This window comes from Microtus ochrogaster, unplaced genomic scaffold, assembly GCF_000317375.1.
Source record: "Microtus ochrogaster isolate Prairie Vole_2 unplaced genomic scaffold, MicOch1.0 UNK2, whole genome shotgun sequence".
Classification (NCBI taxonomy): domain Eukaryota; kingdom Metazoa; phylum Chordata; class Mammalia; order Rodentia; family Cricetidae; genus Microtus; species Microtus ochrogaster.
Genome location: NW_004949100.1, coordinates 5,257,200 through 5,279,451, shown reverse-complemented (window position 1 = coordinate 5,279,451; position 22,252 = coordinate 5,257,200). Strand labels below are relative to the sequence as shown.

General features: G+C 33.7%; 1 protein-coding gene across 1 annotated transcript in view; it reads left to right on the top strand.

Annotated features, from left to right (window-relative positions):
* Dach1 (dachshund family transcription factor 1) overlaps positions 1-22,252 on the top strand; it is a 362,276-nt gene that overhangs the window by 233,700 nt on the left and 106,324 nt on the right. The window contains exons 4-6 of the mRNA XM_026788386.1: positions 7,599-7,754; positions 8,156-8,328; positions 20,730-20,865. Of these exons, the coding sequence (XP_026644187.1) occupies positions 7,599-7,754; positions 8,156-8,328; positions 20,730-20,865 (465 nt within the window). The remainder of the gene's footprint in view (positions 1-7,598; positions 7,755-8,155; positions 8,329-20,729; positions 20,866-22,252) is intronic.

The window sequence follows — 22,252 nt, the reverse complement described above, 5'->3', positions numbered from 1 at the left end:
TCCCCACCTCTCAACCAGTCCAAATCCATGACTTCTTTCTCTGTTTTTAGAAAACAATTATCTCCAACACCTACTTATATACTGGACCAGCTGGCTAACAATCCCACAGCTTTAGAGTAAAAGATCAATCTTATTTGAGATAATCTGCCTACCTAGATTAGCTGAATTGGCAATTAAGAGGCCTTACATGAATATATAAGATGAAAAGAAATTGAGAAAACACAAAACATTAATCTCTGGTCTCAGTATGTATGTGCATACCCCTAACACATATGAACACCCACTTTTAACTTTTTTAGCATCATACACCACACTCAAAAAGATACAAACTTAAGACATGCAAAAATAGCAATATATTGAGTAAATAAAATTGCATTATTTACTGAGATATTAGCCATGGACAAATACAAAGTTTGTGTTCATATAAATATATATCACATGAAGATCTGTGGAAGACATTCTGGAAAACAGTGCAATAAAAATCTCTGCCAATGTGAAGGCACCTTGATCACTTAACTAACAGGAGGTAAAAACGTGGTTCTACATGTTTAAATACTGAGGATGGCATTTTATCAAATGGTGGGAATCAGGCAATGCTATTTATTTAAGCTTGATTCACTTCTCCAAAATAAAAACCAACATACTCCCCTGACATATTTGAAGATTACCCTGTAAATATTTCTCAGTTCTCCTCCTGAATCTATTTTACTCTCAGATTGCATTATTATATTTCTATTTAATATATTCTAAAATATAACATATTTAATATTAATCTATATTTAAGTCATCCTATCAAAACTGAACTGATTTTAATCCACGCCTTTCTTTTTCACAAAGTTGATTAATAGTTTTTAATATTCTGATTTCACGATATTGGGAATTAGATTGAGGTCAGGTTAAATATTTTTATAACATTACTGTTAATATGTTTGCTTCAGAATTAATAATAATTTTTTTTGTCAAAATGTGAGGTATGGTGTCACCTGTGTTTTGTCCCAGCAGTTGGAAGATAGAGATAGGTGGATCTCTCTGAGTTCCAGAGAAGCCAGGATTACACAATAAAATGTTTAAAAATAAAATATGATAAAAAGTCAGGTGGTGGTGACACATGCCTTTAATCCCAGCACCCAGGAGGCAGAGGCAGGAGGATCTCTGTGAGTTCGAGGCCAACCTGGTATACAAGAACTAGTTCCAGGATAATATCCAAAGTAACACAGAGAAACCCTATCTCAAAAAAACAAAACAAATAAATAAAATAAGATTCATTTGGATAGTTACATGCATAAGCTTGGCACAAAGCCTGCTAATAGAAAGTTCATATTACACATCAGATATTTCCATGATCATCATCGCTGCCTCTTCAATGATGGGACCATACCTCTCTTGGCCAACTATATCCTAGGCCTTCATTTTCACTTTTATTTATTTTATCTCCATTTGTATATAAATCAAGGCTATCATACAGATGTCATATATTCTATCTTTTTCTAACTCTTTTTATTTAAAAATGAATTTGCTTATGACGATCATTTATTAGTAGTTCCCTTTTGTATTCTATCTGCACACTACATATAAATATATAGCTCAATAAAACAATAAAAAAGGCTGATCATGGTTACAATTTTCAAGTCAAGAACAGCCTACTAGATGATTTTATCCTCTTCTATGCTAGGGATATTATGATAACTGCGAAACACGAGCCAAGCCTACATACCTAAACAACCTTTCAAATTTTGAACATTTTTCTTAGAAATGGAAAATCACTAAGACTTTTAAGCAGGGGAATATCAAGTGTTAGGATTTTTACTTTATAGTACAAACTTTATTTTCTTCAAACTGACTGCAGCAGTTTAGATATAAAAAGTATAGAGATAAATTACATAGATGCAGTCAACCAGATATAAAAGGAATTGGACATCAAAGGTAAGAAAGGAGAAGATAAGGATTGTCCCCTTGTTTCTGGCTTAGACAACTAGCAGATAATATTGTTCCTTGAGCTTTACTCTGGTGTGTCAGGGAAATTAATTAACTTCAAGTGGCATACAAGTGAAAATATTAATATCATTCTTATGGGTGAGCAATCCCTTCTAAAAGGGAATTATGCTTGTTTTGGGTAGCTATTTTATGTCAAATATGCTTTTTTGAATCTCAGATTTTTGTATGAAGTAACAGAAATTAATACTGATTTTAACTTGTCTTGGCCTTACAGAAAATTATAACTTAATAACTTATACGTACCCAAAATTAGTGCTGTATGCCATGACACTTATTAAAAAGATTATAGGAAAAACAACTGTCACTTTTCTTTGATATGGTAAAAAAGCCTTTGGGGAATATAAAACCTACTAGGGAGAATAATTTCTAGTACATTTGTTTCATAATAAATGTTCACACTAAATTAGGAAATGAAAGACACTATATATGCTGCTAGTAGTTTAAGAGGTATATGATATAATACCTCTGATATGACATAATATAATACTTTATTTTGAGGAACTGTGACTATATTTTAGATTGACAGGTCACATATATATCTGGTAAGGTCATTTCTATGTCAATGTCTGACACAGAGTCTAATTTGTGGAAATAAACAAATCTGTACTCAACATTATTTCCATGGAAAATAAATCACTGGACTTTTACTTACAATCAGCTTAACACATATGTTAACAGGATTCATAAGTTTAATAAATATAAAAGAAGTTAGCAACTCTTTCTTCCCTTGCATTGACTCCTATGGGAGTGTTTTCTGGTTCACTGGATTTGTTTTGCTTTGTTTCAGGGGTCTATTTCATCTGGTTAACAGTGACAGTGTGGTGCTAATGAGTCTTACGACAGCCATAGCATCAAACAGCACCGTCTTCTCTGATATAATCACTTCTTTTTTCTGCACATATACTACTTTACCTTTTATCTTGATAGTAATGGCTGTGCTTCTTTTATTTTCAGTTGCATCAAACTTTCTCGAGTTAGGTATAAAAGACGGAAAGTATGTCACGATCTGTATTCAACACAAACACAAAATACTGATTCTAGTATTTCTCATGAGTTCAAAGTCCTCGTAATTTAAAATTGAAATAATTCTCTATTTTTGGTTTCTTTTGGCTGTTCCTGTTTTCATGACTTTCCAAAGATTCTCAGCTGTGTGTTTTAGTAAATAGGTCTCAAAGGTGTTGCAATTTAACTGGGATGTTTCTTAGTGGATTAGCACACACAAAGGAAGTTCAAGGCATCAAGTTTGATCCCTAGTTTCACAGAGTGATCCAGTTTAGAGTATGCCCTTAATTAATTATGCTTCTAAGAATTACAGTGTAGTCTGTGGATTCATGTTCTGGAGTTATCCTTTGTCAATTAGTAAGGTCGATATGAATGATTGAAAATTGCTCATTTTATTTTATCTAAAACAATTTGATGTCAAATCAAAGCGCTAGATTATTTTAGCATTTATGTGGTAAATCAAATGGGCACAGCTAGTAAATGAGAAAGGGATAGAGAGAGAGATGATAGATAGATAGATAGATAGATAGATAGATAGATAGATAGATAGATAGATTTATTGATAGGTGACAGAGAGCGACAGAAAGGTATAGAGACAGAAGCAGATAGAAACAGACAGAGGGAAGGACTCTGTTTTATAGTCCACATAAGGACTATTTCTAAGTTTACATTAGAACCAGCATAAAGTAATCATATACTTTATGTGTTATCTTTCACTTCAGATGAAAGGTATCCACTGAAAAATCCTTTATCTGTTTTTCTAATCTCTGAAGTAACAGTTAAATGTCTGTAGAATCTGTGACTAGTGTTTGCTTTTGCTCAGTAGCCATGTTTTCACTGTAGGATCAAGCTGACATCCTTCTAAATGGTCTCCAATGGTATGCAGCAAGCACCTACTCTTGACATTTTCATTGTCAAAGAATCTTGACAATGTCAGGTTCCTTTCACAGCCTGTCATTGTCACTCACTAAGCACTACTGTGACTGTTAATCCCTTAGAGATTTGTCTCCTTTATCACGGTCAACCTGCGGGAAATCAGAACAACACATTCTATGTCACTTAGGTATAAATGATAATAATATTCAACTATGTTTTTCAAATTTTAATGCATGATAATTTTTAAAAAAAGATTTACAGGTCACCATAATTTCTGTTATATTATTTTGTGTTGACTCTATTTAAAATATTTGAGAATAATGTAGTTAACTGTTGTGGAATCCATATTGGGTATATATAAGAATTAAAGGAATAAATAAAATGGTAAAACAATTATTTATAGTAGGATTAGAAATCATGCCATTCATTCATATGTTCATTTTTTGCAATTGAATAAAGAAAAATTAAGCATATTTTCCAGACACTTTCTATTTCCTGTCTTACCTATGAATTGTGTTTCAACATCTGAGTTGATTATCTTTCTTTTTTAGTGAGAGTGATATTATAAATTCCATTTTAATAGCATGTGCCTAAGAATAAACCAAAATGAATAGAAAAGTAAATGTTCGAATTCAAGGTGATATTTCAGAAGGAAACTTTAAATCATGGATGGAGATAGAAATTTAAAGTCAAATATTATAATGAATTTAAAAACAAAAAGGTAAATACATGTGAAGACTGTAGGTGTAGTTCATCGCACGTACGGCTTGACCGCTTGGTGTCATTACATAGCAATTTCCTGTGTGTCCTGCTGTGACCATTCCATACAGCCTTAAACATACGCTACCTAGCCTATGTTCCTTCATGATCTGCCCAAAACTGGGGGTGGAGGGGAATGGAATACCTTTAGCTAAGTCCATTAAAATATGGTTGAATATTCCAAGTTATCAAAAACAAAGCAATATGAGTTTTTCAAAGAGCTTACGACTCCTTCTTTGACTTTTACCACATTATATTTTTAAATACTCTTTGAGCTAGAAACAACTGGTTATCTCTTTCAAGTTGAAAGGGCTGTATCAGAATCATCTTTTTATTTTGATTGTCAGTAAAATAAAGAAAGTGCTTCTTGAGAAACTGAAGCGGAAAACAGAATTGATATCTTTTTTATATCTCCTTCCTGCAACCAAAATTGTCTAACGTTTTCTATTTATTAAAGCCAACATTTTCCCTTCTGTCTTAGAAGTAATTGTGGCAATAGCAGTGGATTTGTTAACGTGGAAGGGGAGTAACTTTATTGGGTGCTACCCCTACACAGAGAACAATAGGCAACTAATAACTGTTGGGAGACGAAGTATTGTCCCCTTTCAATATGATCCTCTTAGTGATTAACCATAGTAGAGGGAAGTCAGCTTTGAAACCATTTACATACAAGCAACATGATGAACTCATCAGCTTATATATGTATATATGTATGTGTATGTATGCACAGACATACGAATAATAGAGAAAGGAGGGTATCAACCTGAGCGATGGAGGCACAGAGAGGATTCAAAAGAGAGGAGCTGGGAGATGTTGGAGGGAAGGAAGAGGGTGAATCTGATGAATTCTATTTCAAATAAAATACAATTTAAAGTCATAATTATTTTAAATATTTGGGGATATTCATTATGTAGAGGCAAAGTATATATACATGTGTGTATTTATGTACTTGTTTATGGTGTTACAGATCTTGTAGAAAATGAAAACGCTTGAGATTATACCTTTACTAATTGTAGGCATGTCTTGTTCTGAAGCAGCCGCTTTTCATTTCTCATTTGTTCACGCTAATGGAGAAGGAGTATGCTATAAATAATGCAAAAATCACTTACAGCTGACTTGGTTATATATTGTATATTTTTCATCAGACTTAGTTCTTAATTGTTTGCTCTATTTATTACCTAAATGAGCTAACATCATGAGTCTTTAACAAATGATGATTGGTGGAGATGGCTAAGAGCCTTCCACGTAGTGAGAAATTCAATGTAGCATAAGAGACTTCCTGATAAAAAACACTCGTGTGGCATGCTGACAGCTCTATAGACCAAGAATCTGACAGACTGGTGTTCTGCAGAGATGGGAAAATAAGTGTTATCTTTCCACAGCTATTCAAGCAGACTTTCAGTTACCGTTTTTTCCTTTAAATTGACTATCTTAAATTTTTCACGTATTGTGTTTTAAATATGTAAGACAAAGGGAGGTTTTTTGGAGTGTTTTATCTCAGTATTCTCTTGACATGGTACCTTTGGAAAGATCACATCTGTCCAGTTATTTCACATTTGCCTGGGATAAGAAAAAGAGTTCTGTATAGAAGAGTAAGGTATCTAAATTTATTGAATATGAAAATGAACTCTTTACCTTTGGAAAGATCACATCTGTCCAGTTATTTCACATTTGCCTGGGATAAGAAAAAGAGTTCTGTGTAGAAGAGTAAGGTATCTAAATTTATTGAATATGAAAATGAACTCTTGTGTGGAAGCAGGTTGGAATAATATCTTTTAAGTGAGGCATTCCTGAATAAAGCTATGAACTTTTCAAACCCAAACTGTCATGGTTTGTAGTAAAATAATAAAGATATCCATTTTAATTGATTCTTTTCATTGTTTAATAAAATGGCTTTGTTTGATTGCTGAAGAATTTGAATTGAGTTTTCATTACCCACTTCTGAACAATTTCCTCTGAGATGCAGACAGTATTGAGCTAATGAGTTTGAATTTATATTGAACTTTACTGTCTTCATGAAGTAAAGGAAAAATATCATGGCAGTAACTAAGTAGTCTTCATTGAAAAGTATGTCGTAGAGATTTTACAGCACTGCTTTTAGTAGAGCTCAAGCAGTAAATTGGAGTTTTACCAACTTTGCTGTTTCTATCTTTTTGATAGTTTTGTCTACTTTAAAATAAACTCATAAGGTAGCAGAAAAAAATAAAGGATAATTTTATTTTAAAATGTTCTAGAAGAATATATTCATGTTACCAAGCTTATCTGAAGACAGGATTTGTAAATTCCTTCTAAAAAATCTTCTCAAAGAGCTAGAATATTTGAACATTGTCCTAAATATTGAAGTGTCTGTCCTCCAATGAACAGTTAACTTTGACAACTGATACTGCTCCAATCCAAAATTTGCATTTCTTGTTGTTTGAAAGCCAGTGATGTACCCATTCACACTCCTTTGTTATGTTGCTTTGATATTGTATTTCCTAAAGTGATTTTTGGGTTTTTTGTTCATTGCCTAACCAAATTCTGTTCTTAGGAATCCATTTTTTTTTTTTTTTTGATTTGTGGTTGGATTAAGTCATGCACTTTAACTTAATCTTGATCAGGTTACCATTTACTAAAAGACTAGCGTTGTATTGGGTAACACCTATTCTACTCTGGTTCAAAGGAGAATTTGTTGTATGGTAAAGATGATTTATTATTAACTTGCTTAGTTCAAACAGGATTAGACTTTACAAGTAGGTTAAATGTTTCAAAATGATTACTTTGCTGAAATTTGACATCCTTTCTAAGAAATAAGAAAACAATGAGCAAACACAGGTCAGGGAAAAGTTTTCTTACTCCAGCTACCTTCCCTTCAAGCAAAATTGCTAATTCCCTAATGTGAATCCTTCTCAGATCTCATTGAAAGTTAGTGTTTGGATGATTTGGATTAATATTATATCCAAATAATTGATATTCGTTCCCCACAGGCAGCAATGGTGGTTCTTGGGATAAGGAAACACTGCACTCTTCCCCATCCCAGGGATCTCAGGCGCCCGTTACACATGCCCGCATGTCTGCTGCGTATAGCCTTCCAGTTAGTCATCCTCTCAACCCTCATCAGCACAGCCACCTTCTGCCAAATGGTACGATGGCAATTTTTAGCACTAAAAGTGGTAGTTTTAAGATTTTTTTCTTTAATGATTAGCAGAATGATAAAAGCATATACTGTATTCACACAGTTAATCAGTGAAAACTGTAGCATGTCTCTAATTTGTTAAATTGCCCCAAAGAATAATAGAGCCAAGAATAGAATATATATATTAAACACACACACAAACAAACACAAACAATGATGTGATGAATTATGGCAACAAACTGTAAGCTTAACTTCCCAGTCATGAGTGAATATAACTGTATACGAATAAACTTTTTTCCTTGACCATCACTATTAAAGTATTTTTCAACGGTTTAACTCTTAATGACATGTCAATGATAATTCCAACTGGAGTGCAGCAATGATGATCTATGTATTTTCTGCTTTTAGGACTGGAACTTCCTTTTATGATGATGCCCCATCCTCTAATCCCTGTAAGCCTACCTCCAGCATCTGTCACCATGGCGATGAGCCAGATGAACCACCTTAGCACCATTGCAAATATGGCGGCAGCGGCACAAGTTCAAAGTCCTCCATCTAGGGTGGAGACATCAGTTATTAAGGTAGCTGTCTCATCACATTGTTGTTTTGGAATATTCATCTTAAATTACCATCCTTTTGTACATTTGTTTTATTCCTATAAGTAAATCTCACCTCTTAAAATTTAAAGATTATTAAATAGTCTGTGAGTGTAAATGAAAAAAAAACTACATGTAGTAAGGGAAGATATTTAAACTAGATTGAGAAAATTTAAATTCTTGCTTAATAGTAAGAACATAGGAGAGTAAGTTAAGTAAGTTATATGGTTCCACTTATCTTGGCTCTTAAACACATGGATGTTTATATATTGTTCTATCAATAGTCTAATAAGCCTTTAGGTATGGATAATCAGACAACCTTGGGAGCGAAATTCTGTTGCTTATTAAACATATCACATTGGAAGTATAAAACAATCTTTCTCATGTAGTCAGCATCTAAAATATGAATGTTTTAGTATTGGATGCATTGTCTAAACAGTGTGTAAAATAATGTAATGGAGAGTAGTGCAATTATATACTTTATACATGTGTATATTATATATTTATCATATTCACTCTCTGTTATGTGTTTGTAATTATTTAGGTATGTGTACATGTATTATAGATGCATAAATAAATTATTTCTTACTATTTTACAACATTTACTTTGATTGAGGCTGTCAAATGGTGTGAAGAATAAGAAATAACAAAAGAGCTTTAAAAGTAGACCAATTTCTTGTCAGTGAAGACTAGCTTTTGCTGCATTGTCATCCTTTAACATGATAATAACCTGTATTTTTCGGACTATAATATAACACGTGAATCCAGTGCAGCTTTGGATTATGTCCTACCCAAACTGTCTGTGTACTAATGAGTTGTGTTGGCATGCACCTGTAATATCAGTGTGTGGGAGGCTAGTGGCTAGCTGTACTAATACTCATTGCAACTTTGTCTTAAAAATTAAAAATCATACAAACAGAAATGCTGGAGGAATGTTAAAAAGAATTTACTTGGTATAAAACCTGATTTGTTGTTTAAAATGATTTTGTTGATGAAGAGGCATGTCTCATATAATTTTCAAAGTATAAATATCGGATAAGGAGAAGAATCAAATTGCATTGCAGAGCATAAAGATTAGCTACTAAAATCCACTCCCTGGGAGCAAGCCGGTGAGGTCACATTTCCTCAAAAAACATTTTGCCATTATTACAGTTATTGCTTTTTGAAAACTTAGCACTAAGAATATGACATGTAAAAAATCTCATAGAAATGACCTTTGAAGTAGAGAAAAAAGTCTTTGAGGAATTCTTATTCTTGTGATGTATGCTATTTTAACACTTATAATGCTAGTTTTAATGATAAGAAGTTGGGGCTAGAGAGATGACTTAATGTTAAGAGCATGCACTTACTGCTCATGGAGAAAAACCTGAATTGGTTCCTAGCACCCATTTGAGGCATGTTACAATTCCTGTAACTCAATCTTCATGAGACCTTACCCCCTCTTCTGGACTCTGGCAGTACATACACTTGTATGTACACAGACAGACACAAATTTACCTGTAACATAATTAAAAATAAGCTGTTTTTTATAAAAAGATTCAATTATTTATGTTTCAAAAAATCACAGAGCATACTTACATAACTTTCAAATGTAAGCATCCTGCAATTTCTCTTTTAGGAAAGATATAATAATAAAATATCTAGGGCACAGATTTAGTAGTTTAAAAGTAGAGTTATAAATTAGGAGGTTATGCCTTATATATTTTGAATTAGAAAGCATGGACTAATATCAGGAGACTTGGATTACTACTCTTTTCTGTATACATGCAGTTGTCTATGTAGCGAATCATGTTAACTGTAATACTGCAATCTGGAAGCAGCTTTTAGTAACTGTGTTTAAATTGAGGTAAGTAGGAGGAAGAAGTTAATTTTCCTCTGGAAATGTCTTTAGGAATCTACCCATAGCTATATTGTTACAAATTCAGGAATATTTATGTGGTTTCTTGATCTAAGTTTCAGAATGCAAAGGAAGGAGATCTAGGAAGGAAGGAAATGTTCAAAGAGGGGACAACAAAGTAACGGAGCTTTACGTCTTCAAAAGCATGCCAACACCTACTAAGTCATGCTGATATCCCACTTCCGCGTCTCCTGGGAAAAATATTTTCAGAAATTGGCAACAACTAGAGTTAAGGAAGCTCTGGATCATGGTATAAATCATGATGCTAACAAGGACAGGAGAAACATTGCTACAGTTGAGATTAACTGTAGAGAGCAGACAGTTCTCACTGCACTATCAAAGGGAAGACCAACTGGTTTGTAGAACTGCTGAAAAACCCTTCAGAGAGCTTCTTTCCTGACAGACAGCATTCATTTTACAACTAAAACCTGGGTATGCTCAGTGACAGAACCAGGTTCTAAGCTAATGATCAAAGCTTCTGAGTGTGATATTAGTACACTCCTTTGCTCAAATCTTGTTTAGGAAACTTACTTTGTCTTACTAATTAAATGGAGTTTAGGGAAGTTTTATTTTTTTTCCCAAAGAAAATGGCTGACAGAGATGTCACATTGAACATAATGGACCCCAGTGGGTAATTAGAATGGTGCCTTAACTTGATTTGCTTGACAAGATTCTAGATGTAAAGACCAGTTGAAAGTAGAACGTTAAGTACTAAAGAATTAACTCCATATCAAAGAAATAGCTACTGAAGAGAAAACAGAAATGTGAAGGATTGTCTACATGCCGAACAAGTAATTCATATTTTATAATTGATAATAAGGATTAATATTAAGCACAAACTAAGGGACAATGGAAGTAAAAATATTTTGTATAAAATAAAGGTGAATAATATACATCTCAGGATATTATATTGTAAAAGATCCCTCTATTCCTTATTTTTTTACAAAACAGAATGCCCTGATACTTTTCTTCAACGACATACTGACTAGTGCTATCAGATCGGACCAGAGTCTCAACCTATGAGTTATTGCCTCAGGAAATAAAATTGATCCATTGTTATGCCTAATATGTCCCTTGAGTAGAAATGCCTTTTCATATGGAAGTGGTTAAAAATAAGATAACATTACTGTATCATAGATGTAAATTTTATAAAGCTGAACTTTTAACTTGTATAAATAAAGATAGTTTGAGGCAGACATACTACTTTTTAAAAAAAAATGAATAATGTATATGACTACTTTCATGTGCAAAGACAGTGTTAGGTAAAACTTGTTATCAGGGGCTGAGAATGTCACAGTTCAATTAGAAGATTGCTTGGCTAGCATCACAGGAGTTACTCACCTAGCAACACACACACACACACACACACACACACACACACACACACACCTGCACACACACACAGTGCTCCCTCATCATTGATATAGAATAGTTTGTTTCGACAGCAGATGTCTGATGACTTAATTTCTTGTGAATCTTGTGTTCTTGTGGATAATTGTGACAGTTCAAAAGTAAAACAAAAGAAATTCAAATGCTGTAGAGACAGAGAGAGAAAAATTTAAAGCCACTGAATATTCAGAATTAAAAACAAATGTCAAGGAACACATAGCTAGATGAAGACCCTAGAGCAGTGACATTGTTTTTAGAAGCGCTCAGAGACTGGAATGGTTTATTTGGGCAAATTTAAAGAAAAAAAAAATGGACAAATCTGTTAAGAAAATCAGAATTTTACCTTTAGTTCATAAGACCTATGCATTTATAGATATACGTTAAGTTATTGTAAAATGTATATGAGTCGATTATATCAGTGAGGTCAATGTGTTTTTACTGTCACCATTTACTGAATATAAAGTGACAATAAAATTGAGATTTTTGTGTGGTTTTAGTTACTTTTTTGATTGTTGTGACAAAATACTCTACCATAACCACGAAGAAATGAAAGGTTTCTTTAGGCACACAGTTTGAAGGTTGGGCATGAGAAGGGAGTCGTGGAAGGAAAGCTGAAGGAAGCTTGTCATATTGTCTCCACAGAAAATTGTGGTGAGGGTTACTGCTTACTAGTCCCTCTTATTCAGACTGGAATCCAACTCCAGGCTATAATACTCCTCGTATTCAGACTAGGTCTTCAACTTCTGCTAAACAAGCCTAAATACTTCCTCACACACATTTCCAGGACTTTGTTTCCATGGTGATTCTACATCCCCTAAAGTTTATCACCAAGGTTAACCAATACATATATCATGCAATCCAGTTTCCTCTGTGGTTGAGAAACATTTTCCTACAGCTTCCCCATCTACAAACAGACACAGAGATACAGATACAGACACACACACACACACACGTGCTGAATGGTGCTTAATTTCAGCAAAATAAACATTGTGGAATATATATATATATACATATATATATATATATATATTTCAAATTTATCTATTAATCAAATTGAAAATTGTATTTTGATATTAATTTAAAAATATTTTTTCAGACGAAGGATTTCCACTGGCTCTTTTTTTTAAGTTTTTTTTCCTTTTACCTACTGAAACATAAAAAAGTATTTAGCTGACTTCTACACCATACATATTCCAAACTTCTTTTATTTTTTTCACTCATAGGTGGTTTTTATTTTTTTTAAGAGTGTATGGTATCTCTCTCTCCAGACTATGTATTCTAATATTTTCTAATAACATTTTAAGTGATTTTGAGTTTTTTTTCCTGAAGGTGCCCTCTACCTCTGTACAGTACTGTAGAAGTAAACTGATCAGAGCCAAGAACCTGGACTTGGACATAAACCACAATTTATACACAGTCTACAAATATAAACACTAGTCCTAAGATTTTTTTTGTTTGTCATTTGTGGGGGTAGGGAGTCTGGTATCTTTCCCAGAATACTTCACAAACATCCTACTATGTCAATTTTTCCTTAATCTGTTGTTTCCATTGTAAATTTGTGTTTACCTACTTTTTAAAAATTTAATTTCTAGTCCCTTGATTTAGAATCTATAGGTATGTTGAAATGAAACACCCCAAAACTCTCTAATAGACAATTCATACAATTTTATATGATTTCTAAATTTTAGGAGGTTTTCCTTTATTATATTAAATCATGAAGTCAAATAAGCAATCTAAATCAAGAGATCCATTCCTTTTTATCATCAGCAAGCTCTTTAGTGGGTTGGAATGCTTTGCTAATTGACTCTGTTGGGATTTTTTAAACCCATTCCTCTAAGACCCCTCAATGAATCACTGTTCTGATTCCATTTTATTTATTACATATGTAATGATATCAACGATTTTAAAAACTCTTTCTTGCTGAAATACATATATTTAGTAGTTTAAACATGTTGCTTGGAGTAGGATTTCAGGGTTTAGTGTTTTTGCTGTACCATCTCCCAGGCTCATGCTAAGTTGTTTAACATCTAACCTAAAAACATAATTATAAAACAATTGACTTCCTGCTGAACAGTAGTGGTGCACACCTTTAATCCCAACACTCAGAAGACAGAGACAGGTAGACATTCTTGCTTTTGAGTTCACCCTGGTCTCCAGAGCAAGTTCCAGGACAGCAAGGGCTACACAAAGATACCCTGTGTTAAAACAAAACAAAACAAAACAAAACAAAACAAAACAAAACAAAACCAATTGACTTATTTGGAGTCCAGTTCATATTTAAAAGAAAGCAGAAGTAAATAAAAAGAGAGGAAGTGGTTTTCTTCCTTTTTTGTGTAAATGACATCCCAGAATTAACAAGTACCATAGAGGACAAATTTTATGATCATATAATTAGTCTGTCCCATAAATGAGTAAGGGATAATATCACCATATTCTAAATGCCTTGAAGTGATGGGTGACAGGTGTGATTATCAGCGGTTGTTGCTGTCATAAAAGGCAGGTAAGATACTCTGCTATGAAAGGCATGTAACCCAATCCTTGAAATGCACTTGTGGCCAAACAAACTTCAATGTAGATAGAATCCAGCTCCAATTCTGCATAGAGTCAAGAAATAAAAGAAGATAAATATCATTTAGTCACATCAAAGCAACTGCAGATAAAAGGATTAGAGTAGGCGTGGTCTCTACGAACATGTACAGTACCTAACCGAATGAAAACCTGGCTGTAAGTATTTGCTGTGCAGAGAGATGACAACAAACAGCAAGAAAACTAGGTCTGAACTGACCCAATTCCTGTTCGTGTCCTTCATTCCAACATTTCTTTTGCCCAGAATGGAAGGAATTCATTTTTAGTTACAATGCTAATACTGACTGATAGTTCACATCTGTATTCCCAGCCCTTGGGAAGCAGAGGCAGGAGGATTCTGAGTTCAATTAAAGCCTAGACTATGTAGTAGGAACCTGCCTGAAAGGGGCAATAATTGGCATTGGCATTCCTTTTTTACTAAGATGATTTATAATTTTCAAGTTAATAGTTTGATTTCTTGTTTAGGTTAACTTTATATTTCTGTGCCCTATAATACAATGAGACTGCCAGAAGTACCACATATATAGTGAAAAATAGACCTTTAAAATGAGCACATTGAAAAGCAAGAGGAGAATAAACTCAAGATTATATTTCTAGAACCTGTTTGGTTAAATAAAGTAAAATAGAATATTTTTTGTATTTTATCATCCAAAAGATATCTTAAATATCACCCATGTTCTTTGGCTCTCATTGTAGGGCATGGAATTGATAGAGTTTTCAAATACTAGCTCCTTGGTCTTTAGTTATTATAAGTATGTTGACATCACTCAGTATGTGTCTTAGAAGTCCTTTTCAGCATTTTACAAATGCAAAAAATAAATGCTACTTTTTTATATCTTTATGTACTAAATGAAACAATGTAAGCGTGAGCAATAGAAAAATCAAGAATATGGAAGTATGGGATTTTGATAATGTATTAAGCAGAAACACTGACCAACTCTGTCAGCTTGTAAACTAAGAAATTTTAGAAAGATGTTATTTGACATTAAAAGTAGCTGTTTATCTACTTCTAAGCCATTCCCACGAGAGAATCTCTAACTGAAATAAAGACAAATAAGGAGAGTGAAGGGAGTGAAACAGAGGACTAAATTAATTAAATCTCTGTGAAATCCTCACTGAAGTAAAGCAGTTGTGATTATTACTCTTTCTCAGGGAACATAACCATTATTTTCATAGTAGAGAACAGGTAGCTACAGCAATGCTTTGTTGTAGTGAAAATATTCAATATGTCACATCCAAGATAGTCAATCAGTCAGGGATGCAACAATATGAGTGCAGTGGTTTTGAATTCCACCTTTGATTTGAAATTACCATGAGAACAATGCTTATTGTTCTGCGTCAGTATGCAGGCTTCTCTTTGCAGTTATTCTTATACCATTACTTTATTAGTTCGACCTTTTTGCAGGGAAAGAGTACTCTCTTAAATTTTCATTTATTATTGTGGCGAGTTTTATAAAGATGGAACATTGCAAAAGATTGTGTTTTATTGATTGGTGGAGTTGATGTAGGACTATAAAGCAGTGTGTCAAAGTATTAAATAATCTTCCTCTCTGTTCTACCTCAGGCCAAGCTTAGAGGTTAAAAGGTACCAAGCAAATGAAATTATAAATCCAGTTTACATAGTTTCCCCAAAGACACTGAACTACTTCTTTCCTATTATGTCTAAATAAAACTCATTATCTATTTTGTTTCACTAATAATTACAAGATTCTCTCCAAGCTATTCTTTACTGTCTTCATTATTCTCCATCCTATAGAATATCCTTGAAAGGCAAGCATATAAATATGATAAAAGAATTAAGCTGTTGAAATAAATTAACTTATTGTGCAACAATGTATTCAAATCTTACTTGTTCAATGGATTTTGCTTTAATGAAATTCTTCAAGGAACAATACATCACGTTCTAAGGATTGAAATTATACATTAAGTGAAATGACTGAATATGTTGTGTCTCAATTTATAAAGAGTTTCAATTGAATAATTAAGCTTTTAAATCATAGAATTTGCATAAAATATTTTCTTTAAATAAAAGTACTATGTATTGTCATAGCATTCTCTGTTCTTAAGTCTAAAACTACAATAAAGTCAAATAAGGAAAGCCAGTTAAATGTTTTAAATTTTATAAATCCCCTAGTTTTAAACCATGATTAAAACTGTATTTTATATTGAGGCTTTAGTCAATTTTTACTTAGTTTAATATGTCATGTTTAGGGTATGTTAAATGGATAAAGAAGTAAGTAAATGATTGATGAGCAAAATAAATCAGCATTGGAGATTGGGACACAGATATTGAATAATAGGACGTTTTCTACTTATGTGGAATATGTTAAAAGAAACACAGAATGCTTTATATTGGCATATATAGTTATTGCCATAGTATATAAATAAATACTTACGTTTTGAGAATTAAATATGCATGGGGAACCATATTCCCTTACTTTCCATTAGGACTGGCTATGAACTTTGTAATGCCATGAAAGTCAGATTTGCAAGTGATCTTACAGAAATTGATTTAATTCTAGATAGTATTTTTTTTCCATTGAGCCACATTATGAACAAATGCTATTGCAAGTAGCAACATGATGGTTACAGGACATATTAAAATGTACTGGAAACAATGATGTCATGTTTTGCAGAAGATATATTGGTTAATTTAGACGATTCTATTTTAATAAAAGTCAACTATCATTCTCAAGTACAAATTCTATATTTTTATATGAATAAAGTGTTAGCAATCTTATCGAATAGAAATTTTATTTAAAACTCAGCCAGACTGGTAGACCCAATCTGTCTAAATTAGGAGTTGCTTTTATTGTCAGTCATGCCTGTAGAAATAGACAGTTTTTTTTTTTTCAAGGTTTAAAATCCCTGGAAGCCTCTGCGTGTTCTAACAAGTGTTCCTATGCCCAGTCACAGATAGGTGGTGCTAACTGAACTCAGGGTGTAAAAATATAAACATACAAAGTTATGAAAGAAAACTGCTGGAAGGATAGGGAAAAAATGGGGAGAGGGAAATGGGTATAGGTCTACCAAAGCGCTTGCTTGGAATTATAGACAATATTTATTTATTTTTAAGAAAGAAAAAATTACAAACAAGTTAATATTCAGTCGGGTAAAGTTTAGAAGATTGGTCTGATTATGGATGCAATTCATCTATACTATGTTTACTACACTAAGATATCCATATATTTTTTTTAGAAATTCGACAGTAATATTTCAAACTCATACTCTATAATAAATACACAAATGCCGCAAAAGCAACTTAAATTATGACCATAGAATACTATATTAATTTAATGCAATTTTAAGTTTCTAAAATTTGATTTGAGCCTTTTTAGCATTACAATCACATCATTTATTCTGTCTTTCACCTTCTTCATACCCTACCATGTACTCTTCTTTGCTCTCTATCAAATTCATTATCTTTTGAAAATTTGTTGTTGTTATATGCAGATAAATGTATATCTAAATATAACCTGCAATTTGTTGTTGTTATATGCAGATAAATGTATATCTAAATATAACCTGCTCGGGCTGGTTTTTGTTGTTGTTGTTGTTTGCTTGATTGCTTATTTTCTTTGTTCCTGGCTTTTGTGTCTGCCTGTTGAAACAAGGTTTCTCTGTGTAGCCTTGCCTGTCCTGGAACTAACTTTGTAGAAAAAACTGGCCCCAACCTCACACAGATTCACCTGCTGCTAATTCCTGATTGCTGGGATTAAAGGCATGTGGCACAACTGCTTGGCTAACCTGCCTCGTCTGGATACTGTTATTCTTGTGTTTTCAGTGCTGACTCTTTGGTATTGGAAAATCAATTGATGATCTCTTCTCCAGGGAAGTCAATTTCTCCAACTCAGGATTTTCAGTTACCTATAGTTCTTTGTTGAGGACTTGTGGACTTAACCCCTTCTGTTTTGGCAGGTCTATGTTGGCTGTTGGCATTGTTCAGCAAATGCTTAGATCGTCGTGTTGGTGAGATGCGATGAGCTTAGCTTCTGACACACACACACACACACACACACACACCATATTGCTGATATTCATAGGCATCAAAGCTTGGCAGGACTGCCAGTTTCTCCCCACCTTTCGAGGCTTGCATAGCATCTTCTGGTACTATGAAGTTTAATACTTACAGAGGGGACACAATTGTGTGTATAAGACACAGCCTTACAACTAACTCCCTGACGCTCTGCCTCTGACACTGTTTTTCCCTGTTTTGTTTGTTTATTTGTCCCGTTTGTTTGTTTGTTGTTTGTTGTTATATAACAAAAAACCAAACAAATGGAAAAACCTAATTTACATAAACCTTTGTACAAATGTACATATTTAATATAAATGAAGTTCTCCTTTATGGATTTACAACATTTCTTCTAAGCCAAAGAAACACTACCTTTCAAAACACTAACAACAAACATGAATAATCCCATTTTTGAGTTTTTGGTCAGGACTGTTAAAGAGACTCCTAAAATGTACAGGCTATTGCTATTGCCCATTTTTAACCCTAGAGATAAAAGATTAAAAATCTTCTTGCTTAACATGCCAGGCACTTGAAACAGAGGTTAGAGGCCCTTGACTTGGAACTGATCAGTCTCCTCCCTAAGGATTAACTTTCATAGTATACCAGAAGGTGCCATGCAAGCATCCAAAGGTGGGAAGAAACCAATAGTCCTGACCAGCTTTGATGCCTATAAATTTGAACAATATGCAATGTGTGTGTGTTTCTCTTCCAATATTCCCCATTCTTTTCTTCAGTGATTTGTTTATCTTCAGACTTTCAGTTGGAAGATCACTGAGGTTGAGTTGGAGTTTAAGTATCCTGTATTCATCTAAATGTCACTCAGGTTTTCTATTAGCAGAAATTAGAGCACTCAATTCTTAGCATCTGATCAACTATGGCAAAGGAAAACGCTGAGATATAATGCCTCTGACAGTTCCTCTTTAATGTGCCTGTATTGTCTTTTCCAAAAGTATATCCCATATAGACCTGTTGAAAGCTCCTGAGGCTCAGCAAGTCATCATCACAGTAATTTCATAGCCTTGCACCTAGACTAGAAGAAGGATGGTGGTTTTCTTTTTGTTGTCATTGTTTTTAATAGTCACAACACTGTGTGAGGAGATAGGTAGGTTCTTTGTTAGGCAATTTTGTATGGGATTGCCTCATGTTTTATAGGACACACATTGGGAATTGATTTATGATATGGGTCTTTCAAACAAAGCTTTGAAATTTTGACACTTGCTTTCATTTTATTTGTATTGTTCTGCAAAATGAATCCTCAATATGTATATACGCATGCTCTATTTTATGTAAGTGGTTGTTTGCTTGCCTACACCAAGCATGGTGCAACCTTTATGCCTGGTGCTGGCAGGAGCACCAGGACAATGTCTTACTTTCTGCAACTGAAATTATAGGTGGCTATAAACAATGCCAATGATGGGAACCAAGCCCAGGTCCTCTGTAACGGCCCCAATTTCCTTAATCACTAAGGTTGCCCTCTCTGGACTACCATTTTTTTTTTAATATGAAAGTATTTTCTATACTTCTATACTCAGACATATTTATTGATTATAGTAGAGACAGTTTGTCAGTTTCTATATCTGATGAAACATTGTTTTTGGTTTTTTGCTAACAGTATAAAGTGTTGACTAATGGTTAATCTATTAATCTGTAGTCTCATTTATACTAGCTCATTATATGTGTGTGATGCATACTCTCAACTCCAAGTAGCATGGCTACAGAGCTTGTTCAGACTGGAGCGCATAGTAGGGGGCAAATGTCATCATGGAATTTAGAGTGAAACAATACAGCAGGATTCTCTGCCACCTACATGATATATATTTGATGAACAGAAGTGACTGAATGGAAAAAGGGGGCCTAGGTAGTGAGATTTGTTTGATTCATAGAAAATAATTTTAATACTAAATAATATTCTGTTTTCACAATGCATCAATTGTGCCCATCATGTGTCTCGAGTGGTGTCACCCTGAAAGTGCTGTTAAGAATTCTCTGATAATATCCTGGTCAGCTGCATCCAGGATGTATGTGGTAAATGGTGCCTAATGCCTGCTGCGGAAGGTGAACACATGGAAAGTTGCTTTCAAAATAACTGCCCTCAACTCAGACTTGCTTAGTCCTATCAGCTCTTTAATTGTCCAGACGGTCTTGCAGAGATTTTTGAATTGTTTTCTATGGCCTAATATTTTCCCCAAAGAATAGATTAGTACTACTTGCCATGGCCATACTGGGGTTTACCAATAAAAATTATGATTTCCTACCTTGTCTTTTTAAGAGTGTTTCATCTCACTAATTCAGATGATAGGAGATTCAAGAATATGAAATTGGCTAGGTTTGAGAATTTTTGATCAAAATATGTCTTTTAGTACAGTTTAGTGCTAGTGAACCACGGTGGGCCTTTAGAGACAGTCCTTTTCATATTTCTAATTTTATTTAAAAAAATTCATGAAACCAAGACTCAGTACATTGACCTATTATCCTCTTCTTTCATGCTGTGCAATGCAGGAGCGTGTTCCTGATAGTCCCTCACCTGCCCCTTCCCTTGAGGAGGGCCGAAGGCCTGGCAGCCACCCATCATCACACCGCAGCAGCAGCGTGTCCAGCTCCCCTGCACGGACCGAGAGTTCTTCCGACAGAATCCGTAGGTCTCATACTTGGGCTTGTCACCATCTTAAGCTTTATTAGGTGCAGCTGGGCTTTCTAATCAAAATACCCTCATTCCAAATAGATCTCAAATGTGTCATGTACTGAAGCTCCCTCGCAATAGCCATTCCTCAAAATTATGTGTCCCAGTTTGGAATGCCGTGAAGGATGATGCGGCATTAGCAGGTTCTGATATAACGTCCTCTCTTTGATACTACACATAAAGATTTGAGCTATGAAATAGAAAATGTAAGTAATCTTCCAGATTAGTTTTTGAAGTACACAGCCAATTCCCAACCATCTAACATCTAAGTAGATCGTTTATGGTTTTCTCAACTGATTGTTTTTAATGAAAAAGCCTCTGCCACTTTTGAAATCATCTGATTTTTAACATTCATCATTATTGAATAAAGGTATTCACAAAGACAAACAACAGAAATTAAATTAACCACAGTAAATGTCAAGAGTCTATTTGCTCTTCATTTTAAATGATCACTGGATTAAATAATTTTAATTTTAGGAGTTCGGTCTGGAATAATCAGTAAAACATATCTTCCTGTTATTATTAAAATTTTGAAGTAGGTCTTTGACTTATATAAAAAAAACTACAATATTAGGTCTTGGATGTGGTTAAATGACAAGTGCTAATAGTATTTAATGCTATTTCAGAGGACCAGAGTTTGCTTTTTAGTACCAATATCAGGTCATTCACAACCACCTGTAATTTCAGTTTCAATTTTTAATTTCTACAAGTTTTAATTTCTACACAGAAGTAATTTCTTCTATAAAATCACGGAAAAATGATCAAAATCAAATTTTACTATTATGTTACTTTAATACTATAGATATTTTCACATTTATTGAATTTTCCAGCTAATATTTTTAAGAGCAAGTTGATTTTCTTGTCTGGTGCAAGAATAAACTAAAGATCACATATCACAGCTAGTGTTTTTGTCTCTGTCTAAAGATGTTGAAATTCTTCCAAGGTCCTTCTCATCTCCCCCATTTGTTACCTTAACAATGTGGCAAACACACACACATTTGTTTTGTAGAAAGCTCTTCATCTTGAATTATCGTGATGTTCCTCATGGTTAAACTCAGCTTTTGAATTTTTCATCAGAACTACAGCTGTGATATAGTATCTCTGGAGAATCCTGAAATGTGAAGGAGAATATATACTGATGACTATATCACTTAAGGCTCCAAGCTGTTAACGTTTTGAGATATTAAACATCCTGTGAGAAAAAAAAAATATACTAGGATGACGTACTCTGTTGTTCATAAAAGTTCTATCCCTAGCTTGTGACTCACCATTGAAATTTAAAATAATTCAAGGTTGGATGTCAATGTTAACTCTAATACAATCCAGTGTTATTCATAAGATT